At 36.6% G+C, this 12,744-nt stretch overlaps 1 protein-coding gene across 1 annotated transcript in view; it reads left to right on the forward strand.

Moving 5' to 3' along the window:
- Positions 1–12,744, forward strand: part of LOC107297935 (cation-independent mannose-6-phosphate receptor) — a 66,666-nt gene that overhangs the window by 23,287 nt on the left and 30,635 nt on the right. The window contains exons 8-16 of the mRNA XM_015827301.1: positions 1,809–1,971; positions 3,162–3,330; positions 3,490–3,593; positions 4,159–4,323; positions 5,400–5,540; positions 6,669–6,815; positions 7,383–7,520; positions 7,741–7,882; positions 11,364–11,541. Of these exons, the coding sequence (XP_015682787.1) occupies positions 1,809–1,971; positions 3,162–3,330; positions 3,490–3,593; positions 4,159–4,323; positions 5,400–5,540; positions 6,669–6,815; positions 7,383–7,520; positions 7,741–7,882; positions 11,364–11,541 (1,347 nt within the window). The remainder of the gene's footprint in view (positions 1–1,808; positions 1,972–3,161; positions 3,331–3,489; positions 3,594–4,158; positions 4,324–5,399; positions 5,541–6,668; positions 6,816–7,382; positions 7,521–7,740; positions 7,883–11,363; positions 11,542–12,744) is intronic.

Below are 12,744 nucleotides of genomic sequence, written 5' to 3' on the forward strand. Positions count from 1 at the left end.
CCAACACTGGAAGTTTTTAAGAAGAGACTGGACAGCCATTTGTCCGAAATGGTATAGGGTTTCCTGCCTGAGCAGGGGGTTGGACTAGATGACCTTCAAGGTCCCTTCCAACTTTACTATTATTATTATTATTATTATTATTATTATTATTATTATTATTATTATTATTATTATTATTATTATTATTATTATTATATATAAGTTTTTCTATCCCTAAATCAAGGCAGATGTTTTTGACCAAGCATTGCACTTTGTTTGTTGTTGTTGTTGTTTTCATTTATGTTTAGCTTCTAAAGACTGCTAGAGGCATGCAGTAAAGTCATAGAAGTGGATAAGCTAAAATGTTTAGCCAGTTTTTCTATTTTAAGTGGACAGATGCTTTAGTTAAAAACAGAAAAAGTACATAAATTCTACCAAAACTTTAATAATCTCTTTTAGGGTGATATTTGTATGGTGGGAAAAACATTACATTTTACTGCTGAAAACTTGCATTTTTTTCTGGTAGATTTTGGTAGTATGGTCCTCCAATTGCTGGAGACAACAAAAATGGTTCGTAAGAGGGCTTATGCACAATATGAAACAGTTTGTCATCTTCACTCTTGCGCCTCCCCCCCCCCCAAGTTTAGGCTATTGAAAATTCAAAATCTAATAGCTAGAAATACAGAACAGTATATAGCAAGCAGGAAGTCATTTGAAACTAAACTATTGTATTTTTTAAATAAATAGTACTTATACATTCTATTGGAAAATTTCAGAATCCAAATTTGATTTTGTATCAGAAAACTGCACCCAGGTCTTGCTATAGCACATCTTTGTCTTCCCTGTCAGTTAGAGACCATTATTAAGTATGCAGGAAAGACAATTTGAAGTGGGGAAGAGAGACGACTGTATAACATCACTATCTTTTTTAAATAATATTTTATTAGTTTTCTAATTTTACATTTAGGTATTTAAAAAGCAACGTGGTGGCTGGGTTAAGCAATAGTTCAATAACATTACAAAAATCTTTAGTACAAATCTCAAGTTACAACATCAAATATTTCCTCTCTTTTTCTCTTAATATCTACTATCTCGTATTTAAGCTAATACAGTTCTTATTATATCAACTAAGTAAAAACATCATTATTACATTTATCAATAAATTTTTAGCTTATACATATGTTAATTACTTTTACATTCAATCTTTATAGACAATGTCCTGTTATTGGTTTTTTCCCAATTTTTAATTTCTCATCAATATTCAAATTTAACACTTGATATTTATAATTTCCAGGCTTTAGGTAACCAAAGTTTTCCTTATCTCAATTCATAATAGAATCTAATATTCAAAATACACATCTTATCTATTTGAGTATAGTCTTGTTCTATTTTCTAAAAGTTATCTATTTCCCACCATATTAAATCATCTAATTAATAATACAGTATCCCCTTCAATAAATCAAAACCATCACTATTTTTTTAATTGGTAAATAGAAAAAGTCTTTCTAGGGCATCTTTATAGAGCAGGTAGGCTAGAGTGGAGCGAAGGAAAAAAAATGAAATCGTACAGCCAGTTATTCTACTTTATGATGCAAGAAAAGACCACCTTGGTAGGTTCCAGACACTGAAATGACATTTCTTTGGCTGAGTTTTGGTAAATGTTAAATAACATGTTTTAGCAACATTTGTGACACATGTAAGGTGGTATTGAAATGAGAAATTGTGTTACTATTCTCTAATTCTGGAGATTTGTATTGGACTTGTGAGCTTATCTTTAGGAGTGGATAAATTGAGGTTCTACGATCTGATTTGTTATTTTTTTAATATAGGATACGAATCCTACACTCACTGCTCAAAGCAATTGCCGCTATGAGATTGAATGGGTTACTGAGTCAGCTTGTCCCAGAGACTACCTGGAGAGTCATAATTGTACTCTGAGCAGTGAACAACATGGTATTTATGTGGATCTGACACCTCTTATGCAATCCCCAGGTAACTATCCCATTTCCCTTAGAGTGTGTGCAACAAGGTATTTTGTACAAGTAAAACCAGCACCTATAGCAGAAAAAGACAATTTTCAAATTCTGGTATAGATGTATGGTACAAAATGTTATATAAGCAATGTTTTGCTCTTGAAAATGAATCAGATGGATAGATACGTAAATGAAGTCATCATAGATGGGATTGTACTATTTTGAAGGTTATCTGTTTTGAATGTATTTTTATGCATGGGAACAGTTGACTTGCTTTTTGCCAAAAATACAGTATTTATTAAAGCATTAAAATGAAAACAACAAGTAAGTCAACAGATTGAAATGACAGAACTTGCTAATTGATCTGGTCTTTACAATAAGTGCTCTAAAATCTAATGACCTAGCACCTAGCAGTTTAGAAATCAGTGTAATGAACAAATCTGATCAAACACAGTGGAAGTAGCATTATATAGCCCCTGCTCTAACAGTCACAAAAACATGGTTTCCTTTTTGGTTGTATCAGATGAGGAGGATGATCACGTAAGCTTAAAGATACTAAAACATAAAAAAGGCAGAATGAAAAATAAACAAAACTGAAAACATTATAAAGAGGAAAAATTAGTGGCTTGTTTTCCTTGTCCCTTTTGTTTCTTTTGTTTTAAGGAGAAAGCTAGGTCACAGACATTTTCACTGATTTGTCCGCTTCATGGAATTTCATAATGCTAGGTGCGGTATGCATTCAATTTAATCCCTTCCGAACTGGGATGTGGAGAAAAATCTAGAAAATTTGTTAGGGGACTCTTGTTTTGAATCTGAGGATGAAATGGAGAAAATTATAAATCTCTAAAGCAGGGGGAGTCAACCTTGGCTCTTTTATGACTCGTGGACTTCAACTCCCAGAATTCCTGAGCCAGCTGGCTCAGGAATTCTGGGAGTTGAAGTCCACGAGTCATAAAAGAGCCAAGGTTGACTACCCCTGCTCTAAAGTGTAGTTTCATGAAATTAAATTTGTCTTGCAAAATCCTGCATCTGAATCATTGAGTAAATTTAGAAAACGATAAGAAGAGCATCGCTTGTGGCACACAGACAGATTATAACAATGCGATACAGTGGTCATATAAGTATTTTGATGTCTTAAGTATATATTTCCATTTGTATGATCATCTTTGAGTATTTCAGATTTGTGGATTTCAATCATATTTTCTTTAGGTGATGTGTCACCATATCATGCAAAAGATAAAGAGTATGACTATTATCTGAATGTATGTGGGAAGGTAACTGGTGGTGCTTGTATGGATAAGGATGTGTCTTCATGCCAAGTTAAATCTGAAAAAGGTCAGCAGAAAGTGGCAGGAAGATTTACCAATCAAACTCTCAGGTTAGTACTATTCCAGAAATGTTTATATATCTACTCATTCAGCAATCGTACAAAGTTTTGATGGCACTGTGATTCTTACCACTGGTTCTTGAAATTCTTGTCTGTTGCGGCATCCAATAAAAATAATTAAGTAGAATCGTATTGTTTTCTTGAAATCAGATATGCTGATGGAGACCTTATTCTGACGTATCCAGGAGGAGATAGTTGTAGTTCGGGTTTCCAGAGAATGACAGTCATAAATTTTGAATGCAATCAAACTGCAGGTAATGTACCAATCTGGTTGTCAATGGATTAATTTGAGCAATATTGTTCTGTTGGAGAAACTGCTGATACTTTTTTTTTTAAAGTTATATAGAAAAATGTTATATAGAAAACTAGATATTTCATTTCATTTCATTACCAACCATGTCATTCAAAGAGAGACTGCATACAATAAAATAAGTTGTGGCTTATTTGGTAAATGAATGCACTAAACAAATTATAGGTAAGTGTGGTGTGTGAACTCCAGTGTTAGTTGTACTATTAAAGCCTTTTTATTTCAACATGTGATGGATTGGCTTGTGCCAATTCTGCTATGGAAATGGATGCTCTGTTAAATTATATTTGACTTCAGGTTTTTAATTGTTAATTATTTTTTACCTTCTCTTGAATTATTTGGGGTAACTGGATTTTGTTATTCTTATGTTTGATTATGTGTCATAAGCCTAAATGTGAATATCTTAATAGACAATATCAGTGCTTTAATCTGGTATCTTTTTATATGTTTCCTGTTATATCTTAACACTTTTTAATCTGCATGTTTCCTGTATTTTTGTAAATGTATTAAAGATAACAATGGCAAAGGGCATCCAGAATTTAATGGTGAGACAGACTGTTCATATTTTTTCACCTGGCAAACCAAATATGCCTGTGTTGGAGAAGAAGAAGGTTTTCCTTGCATGGTTTCAGATAAGAAGAAAAAGTATGACTTGACACGACTGATTCGTCATTCTGGTATGAAACTTTTAAAAAATCTAGTGTCTGCTTAATTGTTTTAAAACTCTAGTTGATATATAACTGGTTGTCTGAAATGCTGTCCTAAACATAACATATTGTTGCCAAATATACCGGGTGAATAGTAGAATATTGATGATTTTCCAAAGATAAAAGGGTTTATGTTTGGAGACATTAGTAGAAAAGCTCTCTGTTTTAGTCTTTTGAACATAATGCACAATGCACATTACTCAGTGAACTTGGTTAATTTTTGTGGTTGTAGATGTGCAATGCAGAGGTGATACTCCAACAAATTCATGTCACAGTGGTGTCGTCTATGGTGCTAGTATAACATTTTAAGACAACCTTAAGGCATATTCAATCCAGCCCTCTGTGTCAGATGTTGACCAGTCACATCCATTAGACATGAGGCAGTTATCCTCTTCCATTGTTCCAGGGCATGCTGCCTTGGAAACTTACTGTAATCCTGCAGATCACAACAAGTACTGGGTTTGATTTTTGTGTTAGGCCTAGAATCACTACTGATTAAGAGTGCTCCCAATTTGACCTCCTGGAGGGGAAGACCTTCATCCCCTTTGATATATATTATGGTTTTCATTAAATTGTTTTATGGTTTTATATTATACACCAAATGACACTTTCAAGGTGGTTTTTAAATAGTCCAATAGTGTTAATTAGCTACAGGCTCTGGTTTATCATTAGTATATTTTGACTTGACCACCTTTGTACATCTCTCTTTTCCATTCCTTTTTTTGAATCTTGTTCCTGAATTTTAAAATAGTCTTACATTAACTGAACTTAATTGTCATTTTGGGTGGGGAATTAAGTGTGGAATGTTAGATAATGTGGCATTAGAAAGCAAGCAGGCAGGGTATAGCTATGGTAGAAACTAGGAGAGAAAAGTACGAAGAGTTATTATGAGTTGGATATACTACATTTTCTTATCGCTTACTTTTTATTTCTTTGTTTTACAATTACTCCATTTCTGCAATGTTTATAATTGTTTATCCCAAAGGGAAATAACATGATGGATATGTTTTAATGTTTTAATCTGAAATATGTCATCTTAATTCTAGAATCAGAGGAGAATTGGGAAGCTGTAGATATCAATCCCGTAGAAGCAAAAAAGAAACATTTCTTTATAAATGTCTGTCACAAGATACTCCAGAAAAAAGAAGCAGTGTACTGTGCCAAAGATGCATCAGTTTGCTCTGTTGGTGAGTAGGGCTCTAAATCCAGCCTCTCTCTTAATAAAAGCTAAGTTGCATTTCTTTCATAGAACAATACTCATTTAAGTCTGCAGGACAAAGTGTCTGCTCTAGAACTTGCCCGCCCAGTTCCTCTGTTTTGTATGTTTCATTCAATTCTCATGTCTCAAATTTTAAGGTGGTATCGTGCATTAAAATTACAACGTACCTTGAATTTAGGAAACTCTTCTTAACATTCTGGAAGATTTGATAAATCCTTAAATTCTAAGACTGGTTATAAAAATGGTAGCTATCCATCTCCTAAGAGTTGGCAAAATAAGGAGAGAAAATTTAGAAGTATAGGTCTGTGAAAGTGAACTGTAAGACATTTGTTCTTGCTACACTTTATATATAATGTTCCCTGAAGAGCATCTGTTGGAGGAGGCTATGCCGTGAATCTTAATAATAATAATCTTCCCTCTTCTTTTTTTTTGGGAGGGGGGCACTTGTATTTTCAATAGTTGTACTTATTTTTACATTATTTCTATGCTGCCCCAGTCACATAGGTCTGGGAGGCATACAGTTACATAAACGAACTATCAAATACATAATTGCAATAGAAATAAATAAATAAATAAATAAATAAATAAATAAACAAACAAAGTAAGAGTAGTACTTAAATGAGGAACTAAGTCCTCATAAGTGTATAGTTTTAATTTATTTTCTAAATGTCAATAGAAAGGGGTAATTCATAGAGGGTAGCTATTCCCTAGGATTGGGGCAGCAACAGAAGAGAAGGCAGATTTCCTGGTTCCATTCTTGAGTTTCACGTTGCATAGGAATATGTATGCCAGATGCAAGCCAAAAATTGTGGCAATTTAATTACGATCTAGCTTTTGATTTACATGGGTATATGCACCTTATAATGCCCTTGGACTTTTGGTGAATCCACAGCATAAACAGAACAATCTTTAGTGGTTTATTATAACAGACTTTTTAAATAATTCTTGAATCCCTTCACTTTATAATCTATTCCATCTGAATATTTTATTTTGTATACAATCCTGCAGTCAACTTGCACTAACCCTCCAGTTTGGGAGTGAAAGCCTTTTCTGTGAAAGCAGGGATTCATAGTTTTCATATTGTATTGCTTTTTAGATAAAAACAATAATACAAGAAATCTTGGGACTTTCATGTCTTCTCCCAAAAAGGTTGGAGAAAATATCAAGCTTCATTATTCAGAGGGAGACGAATGTGCACTCAATAAAAAAATTGAAACAAATATAATCCTTATATGTAAACCAGGTGAGTGATGTGATTTCATTATTAAATCTTAAATACCTGACCTTTATATAAAATAGTATACTCTGTTGTACAGTGTACAAAATACACCATAGTAGTTGTATTTTTTTATAAGCTTTGACTTTTGAGTCTTTAATATACCTCTACAGAGTATTTTTTAAAATTATTTTTGTGTACAGAATAGTGAGGGTTCATTATTATAGCATTCAGGTCTTCCTTTACAAAGCTTGGATATAACATATACAGTGGTGCTTAAAAGTTTTGAATTTTTGAATCTTTAATATTTCTATATAAATATGGATTAAAACATGATCTGTTTTCCACACAAGTACTAAAACTAGGTAGAGAACACACAAAAATGTGTCAAAAGAAAGAAAATCAAATAGGAATCAAATAGGAATCAAATTGTTACTGTTTATATTTTATTGGACGTGGAAAATACTCTCTGACTGAAGAAATATAAACTGATTAAATAACTGATCCACATATCTGATCAGATAATCTGGGAAGTTCTGTTACTGTGTTCTTGAAGATGAGTGACTATTCAGATCAGTATTTTTCTGTTGATAGGTGATCTGGAAAGCGCTCCTGTTTTGATTAATTATGGATATGATGGATGCTTGTTTGAATTTGAATGGCATACTGCTGCTGCCTGTGTCCTGTCTAAAACAAAAGGAGACCACTGCAAAGTTTCAGATCTTCAAGCTGGTATGTAGCTAAACAGAACCTGTGATGGGGAATTCAGATTTCTTGTCTGCACTTAACATTTTGTGTTAGCTAGCAGTACTGTTTTTATCTTCGTTCCAAGATTAAGTATAGGATTATACATACTTAGAAATGATTGTTACATATTTTTCTTCTTGTGAAGACTGTCTTATACACATTAACAACTTTTTATTAAAGAAGACTTTTTTTAATTCCTACTTAGGAGTTTCCTTCGACTTATCGCCACTAATGAATGAATCTTTCTCAATAATCACAAGTGACTATACTTTCTATATTAGTATTTGTGGCTCTTTGCCAAATAAGCATTGTGGGGCAGAGTCGGCAGCATGTCAAGTAAAGAAAAAGTAAGTAGTATGTGCATGCCTCCTGAATCTCCATTTTATGGGACATTTGATGGCCTTTACGTACTTTTTGTCCTTACTGTAAATTAGGAAATTATCTAGGGCAGGGCTCAAAGAATGAAATAACCAAAATGTTGTTGTGAATAGGGCGTTTGCTTTACTTGCTCTGTGTTTATTGTGCCCTCTAAAACCAGTGTTCTACATATAAATTTGGCCTTCACAACTCTAGTGAATTTAGTCTTTTCATCAGGGCCCTTTTTCTCTAATCCCAAGCCAAATTAGGGAAGATGTGGCCCAGGATTACTGATGACATGCAAATAAAAGTATGCTGAATCTTCAAAATGAGTTGGTTGCTTTACCGGAGTGATTGTGAGGTGGTGAAAAAGATTAATTACATTTTGGGATATTATTTTGTGTTTTGTTGGGTTGCTTACATGGCATTAAGGTTTTAGTTTATACAGTGAGGGAAAAAAGTATTTGATCCCCTGCTGATTTTGTACGCCTACTGACAAAGAAATGATCAGTCTATAATTTTAATGGTAGGTTTATTTTAACAGTGAGAGACAGAACAACAACAAAAAAATTCCAGAAAAATGCATTTCAAAAAAATTATAAATTGATGTACATTTTAATGAGTGAAATAAGTATTTCATCCCCTATCAATCAGCAAGATTTCTGGCTCCCAGGTGTCTTTTATAAAGACAATGAACTGAGATTAGGAGCACAGTGCTCCTAATTTCAACTTGTTACCTGTATAAAAGACACCTGTCCACAGAAGCAATCAATCAGATTCCAAACTCTCCACCATGGCCAAGACCAAAGAGTTGTCCAAGGATGTCAGGGACAAGATTGTAGACCTACACAAGTCTGAAATGAGCTACAAGACTATCACTAAGCAGCTAGGTGAAAAGGTGACAACAGTTGGTGCGATTATTTGCAAAGGGAAGAAACACAAAATAACTGTCAATCTCCCTCGATCTGGGGCTCCAAGCAAGATCTCACCTCGTGGAGTTTCAATGATCATGAGAATGGTGAGGAATCAGCCCAGAACTACACAGGAGGATCTTATCAATGATCTCAAGGCAGCTGGGGTCATAGTCACCAAGAAAACAATTGGTAACACACTACACTGTGAAGGACTGAAATCCTGCAGCGCCCGCAAGGTCCCCCTGCTCAAGAAAGCATACGAACAGACCCGTCTGAAGTTTGCCAATGAACATCTGAATGATTCAGAGAAGAACTGGGTAAAAGTGTTGTGGTCAGATGAGACAAAATCAAGCTTTTTGGCATCAACTCAACTCGCTGTGTTTGAAGGAGGAGGAATGCTGCCTATGACCCCAAGAATACCATCCTCACCGTCAAACATGGAGATGGAAACATTATGCTTTGGGGGTGTTTTTCTGCTAAGGGGACAGGACAACTTCACCGCATTAAAGGGACAATGGACAGGGCCATGTACCGTCAAATCTTGGGTAAGAACCTCCTTCCCTCAGCCAGGGCATTGAAAATGGGTCATGGATGGGTATTCCAGCATGACAATGACCCAAAACACATGGCCAAGGCAACAAAGGAGTGGCTCAAGAAGAAGCACATTAAGATCCTGGAGTGGCCTAGCCCATCTCCAGACCTTAATCCCATAGAAAATCTGTGGAGGGAGCTGAAGGTTCGAGCTGCCAAACGTTAGCCTTGAAACCTTAATGACTTGGAGAGGATCTGCAATGAGGAGTGGGACAAAATCCCTCCTGAGATGTGTGCAAATCTGGGGGCCAACTACAAGCAACGTCTGACCTCTGATTGCCAACAAAGGTTTTGCCACCAAGTATTAAGTCTTGTTTTGTGAAGGAGTCAAATACTTATTTCACTCATTAAAATGCAAATCAACTTTTTTGAAATGCGTTTTTCTGGATTTTTTTTTTGTTATTCTATCTCTCACTGTTAAAATAAACCTACCATTAAAATTATAGACTGATCATTTCTTTGTCAGTGGGCAAACATACAAAATCAGGGGACCAAATACTTTTCCCCCCCTCACTGTATTTCTCTGATGTATGTTTTATTCATATACTTAGTGAATGGAGCATGACAACAAAAATACAGAATGAATACTTCCTCTAAAATTGTCTTGGAATAAAAACAAAAGCTCTAGGACACTTTTTCCAATCCCAAGTGATCAATCCTGAGGAGCTGTTCCATTACGTGAATTGGCATGAACTCCTGATCAATACTTGATCTGAGCTCCTAATTTTATTGGGTAGCTATAAATTTTTGCTAGCATGTGGCCTTAGCAATTTGCCTTCTATATAAAATATGGATTATTGTTGATGGTGATCGGAAAATATAACCCAAACAGTTATGAGTGTATCTTGGGTTAGTAACATAGCACAGTGGGACAAATCACAATAGAGAAAGTTGATTCATAAGATTGATATACCGTATATACTCGAGTATAAGCCGACCCGAATATAAGCCGAGGCACCTAATTTTACCACAAAGAACTGGGAAAAAATATTGACTCGAGTATAAGTCTAGGGTGGGAAATGAGGCAGCTACTCGCACGGGCAATTGCAAATTTCTCCAGCAGCAAAGAGATGAATGGAAGGAGGCAGCGCTTCCCAAAGGCAGCCTGCTGTAAAGAGGCTTTCCCTGGAAATCGGCTGTAAGTCAAGCAAGCGGCCGAGCAGGAGACTTCCCTCCCTCCCTCCCTCCCCGGATGCACCTTGAGTAAATCCAGGGGGTGAGTGCAGCACGCAGCCCCACAAGAGGCCAGGCCCCCGAAGTACTAGCGGGACATGCGTTTCTCCGCTATCCTGCCGGCGATACGTGCGTTCGCTGATCCCTCCCCTCCGCCTTTGGGATCTGGCAGCCCAGCCTCCGCTCCACACCCGACCGAGAAACGAGGCGGCCTTAAACGAGCAATGCCGACAGCGACGGAGAAGGAATGCTTAAAAGAGCAACCGTGAGGCCAAAGGTGCGCAGCTGCAGTAGGGGCCATATGTTTCCCGGGGTTATATTGGTTCCTGGCTGGGCTTCTCTTTCGCGGAGGGAGTCACACTTCCGGGATTATTGTCATTAAAGTCTAAGAAGGCAACTCCGAAAACGTTTTGACCGAACTGCGAAACTCATTTTGCTCATGCACATTTGTAAGACTGCCGCCTAAAACTATTTTGTGACATTATTGGATATAGATTAAGCCGGTGTCGACTTTTAGTGATTGCATAGATTTTCCCCCCCCCAAAAAAACTATGGTACTCACTTTCCTCAGTTCTCGAGACGCTGACTCGAGTATAAGCCAAGGGGGGCATTTTTCAGCACAAAAAATGTGCTGAAAAACTCAGCTTATACTCGAGTATATACGGCAAATGAAGAAATATATATGTGACAGTTGCATATGCTTTTGTAACAAAGCTTAGTTTTGGGGAAGATGATATTTATACTGGAACATTTAAAGCAAACTTACATGAATTGCATTAATGTATAATTCTAGTGGCCAAGATTCTTGGAATCTTGGGAGGCCCAGTTCTCAGCTGTCCTATTATGATGGAATTATTCAGCTAAACTATCAGAATGGCACACCCTACAACAATGCGCAGCATACAAAACGGTCTACCCATATAACATTCCTGTGTGATCGTAATGCGAACATGAGTGTACCAGAGTACCAGGTAGGAGCTGACTAAGAACAATTTTCTTTAATTCTGTCCTTGCACTGCATGTTTAATTCAGCTTTTGAATGGGTAATTAATTCACCAAATTTAGTTTTTGAGTGGTATAGACGGGGAATTTTAATTCCATAAGCCTTATATGCCTTGGTGGTTGATCTTTGTAGATTGTCTAGAAATCGTCAAGGCATTGGCTCTGATGTTAGTTTTAGATATTTTCATATAATTCTTATCCTTTGGGATGAAGTACACATTTCAGCTTTAAAGTAGTCTGTTCAGGGTCCCCTTGCCAACCCATTCATAAAATTGACATATGGGCATCTCCAGTTACACAATGCCAATTTACCAGAATGCTTAACTACCAACTTCTGTAACCACTCCTGATATAGAATGTTTCATCCTATTCCAACTTATCTTTTTTAAAAAATATCTGGGCAGGTTATTATATTTCTAGGCAAAGTACTCTTACATTTTTTTTATTTTTCAAAGGAGCCTATATGGCTTATTGGGGGCTCTGATAAACTTTTAGAAGTAGAGATAATGTTGGAATCTGGCACTTTACTGTGTACCATGAAAGTTTTGTGTTTTAACTTTACAGTTACAAATCTTTAATAGAATTTTTAAAACTTTTTTTAAAACATTAATAGTTTCAGTTATCTGAGAGGAAGAACTCAGTGAGCATTAAAAGAAGATACCTTCATTGTTGTCCTAGGCATCGCATTGAGGAATCTGTAGTTAAACACATACATATTGAAAGTTCTTGTTTAGGGCCTGCTGCTTCTAATTGCAAGTATAAATATAGATCAGTGGTTCTCAACCTGTGGGTCGGGACCCCATTTGGGGTCGATTGACCATTTCACGGGGGTCGCCAAGCAAGGCTGTCCGCCATTTTTCCCCCTTTTCCGGCGGGTGCCTTACCTCCCTTGGGCTGGGCCAGCTGGTGGTCGGCCTGCTCCGTCTCTGCCGCTTGCCAGCTACGCCTCGGCCGGCGCAAGGGGCGGAACCACGCATGCGCGGCGCTCCCGGGCAGGGAAAGTCCTCAACTTACGACCGGTTGGGTAGTCCTTGACTTACGACCGGTTTAGTCCTCGGCTTACGACCGGTTTAGTCCTCGGCTTACGACCGGTTTAGTCCTCGACTTACGACCGGTTGGGGTCACGGCATTAAAAAGGTTGAGAACCACTGATATAGATTCTACTGAACGTT

This window comes from Protobothrops mucrosquamatus, unplaced genomic scaffold (genome assembly GCF_001527695.2).
Source record: "Protobothrops mucrosquamatus isolate PMUCROS unplaced genomic scaffold, P.Mucros_1.0 scaffold3598, whole genome shotgun sequence".
Taxonomy (NCBI): Eukaryota; Metazoa; Chordata; class Lepidosauria; order Squamata; family Viperidae; genus Protobothrops; species Protobothrops mucrosquamatus.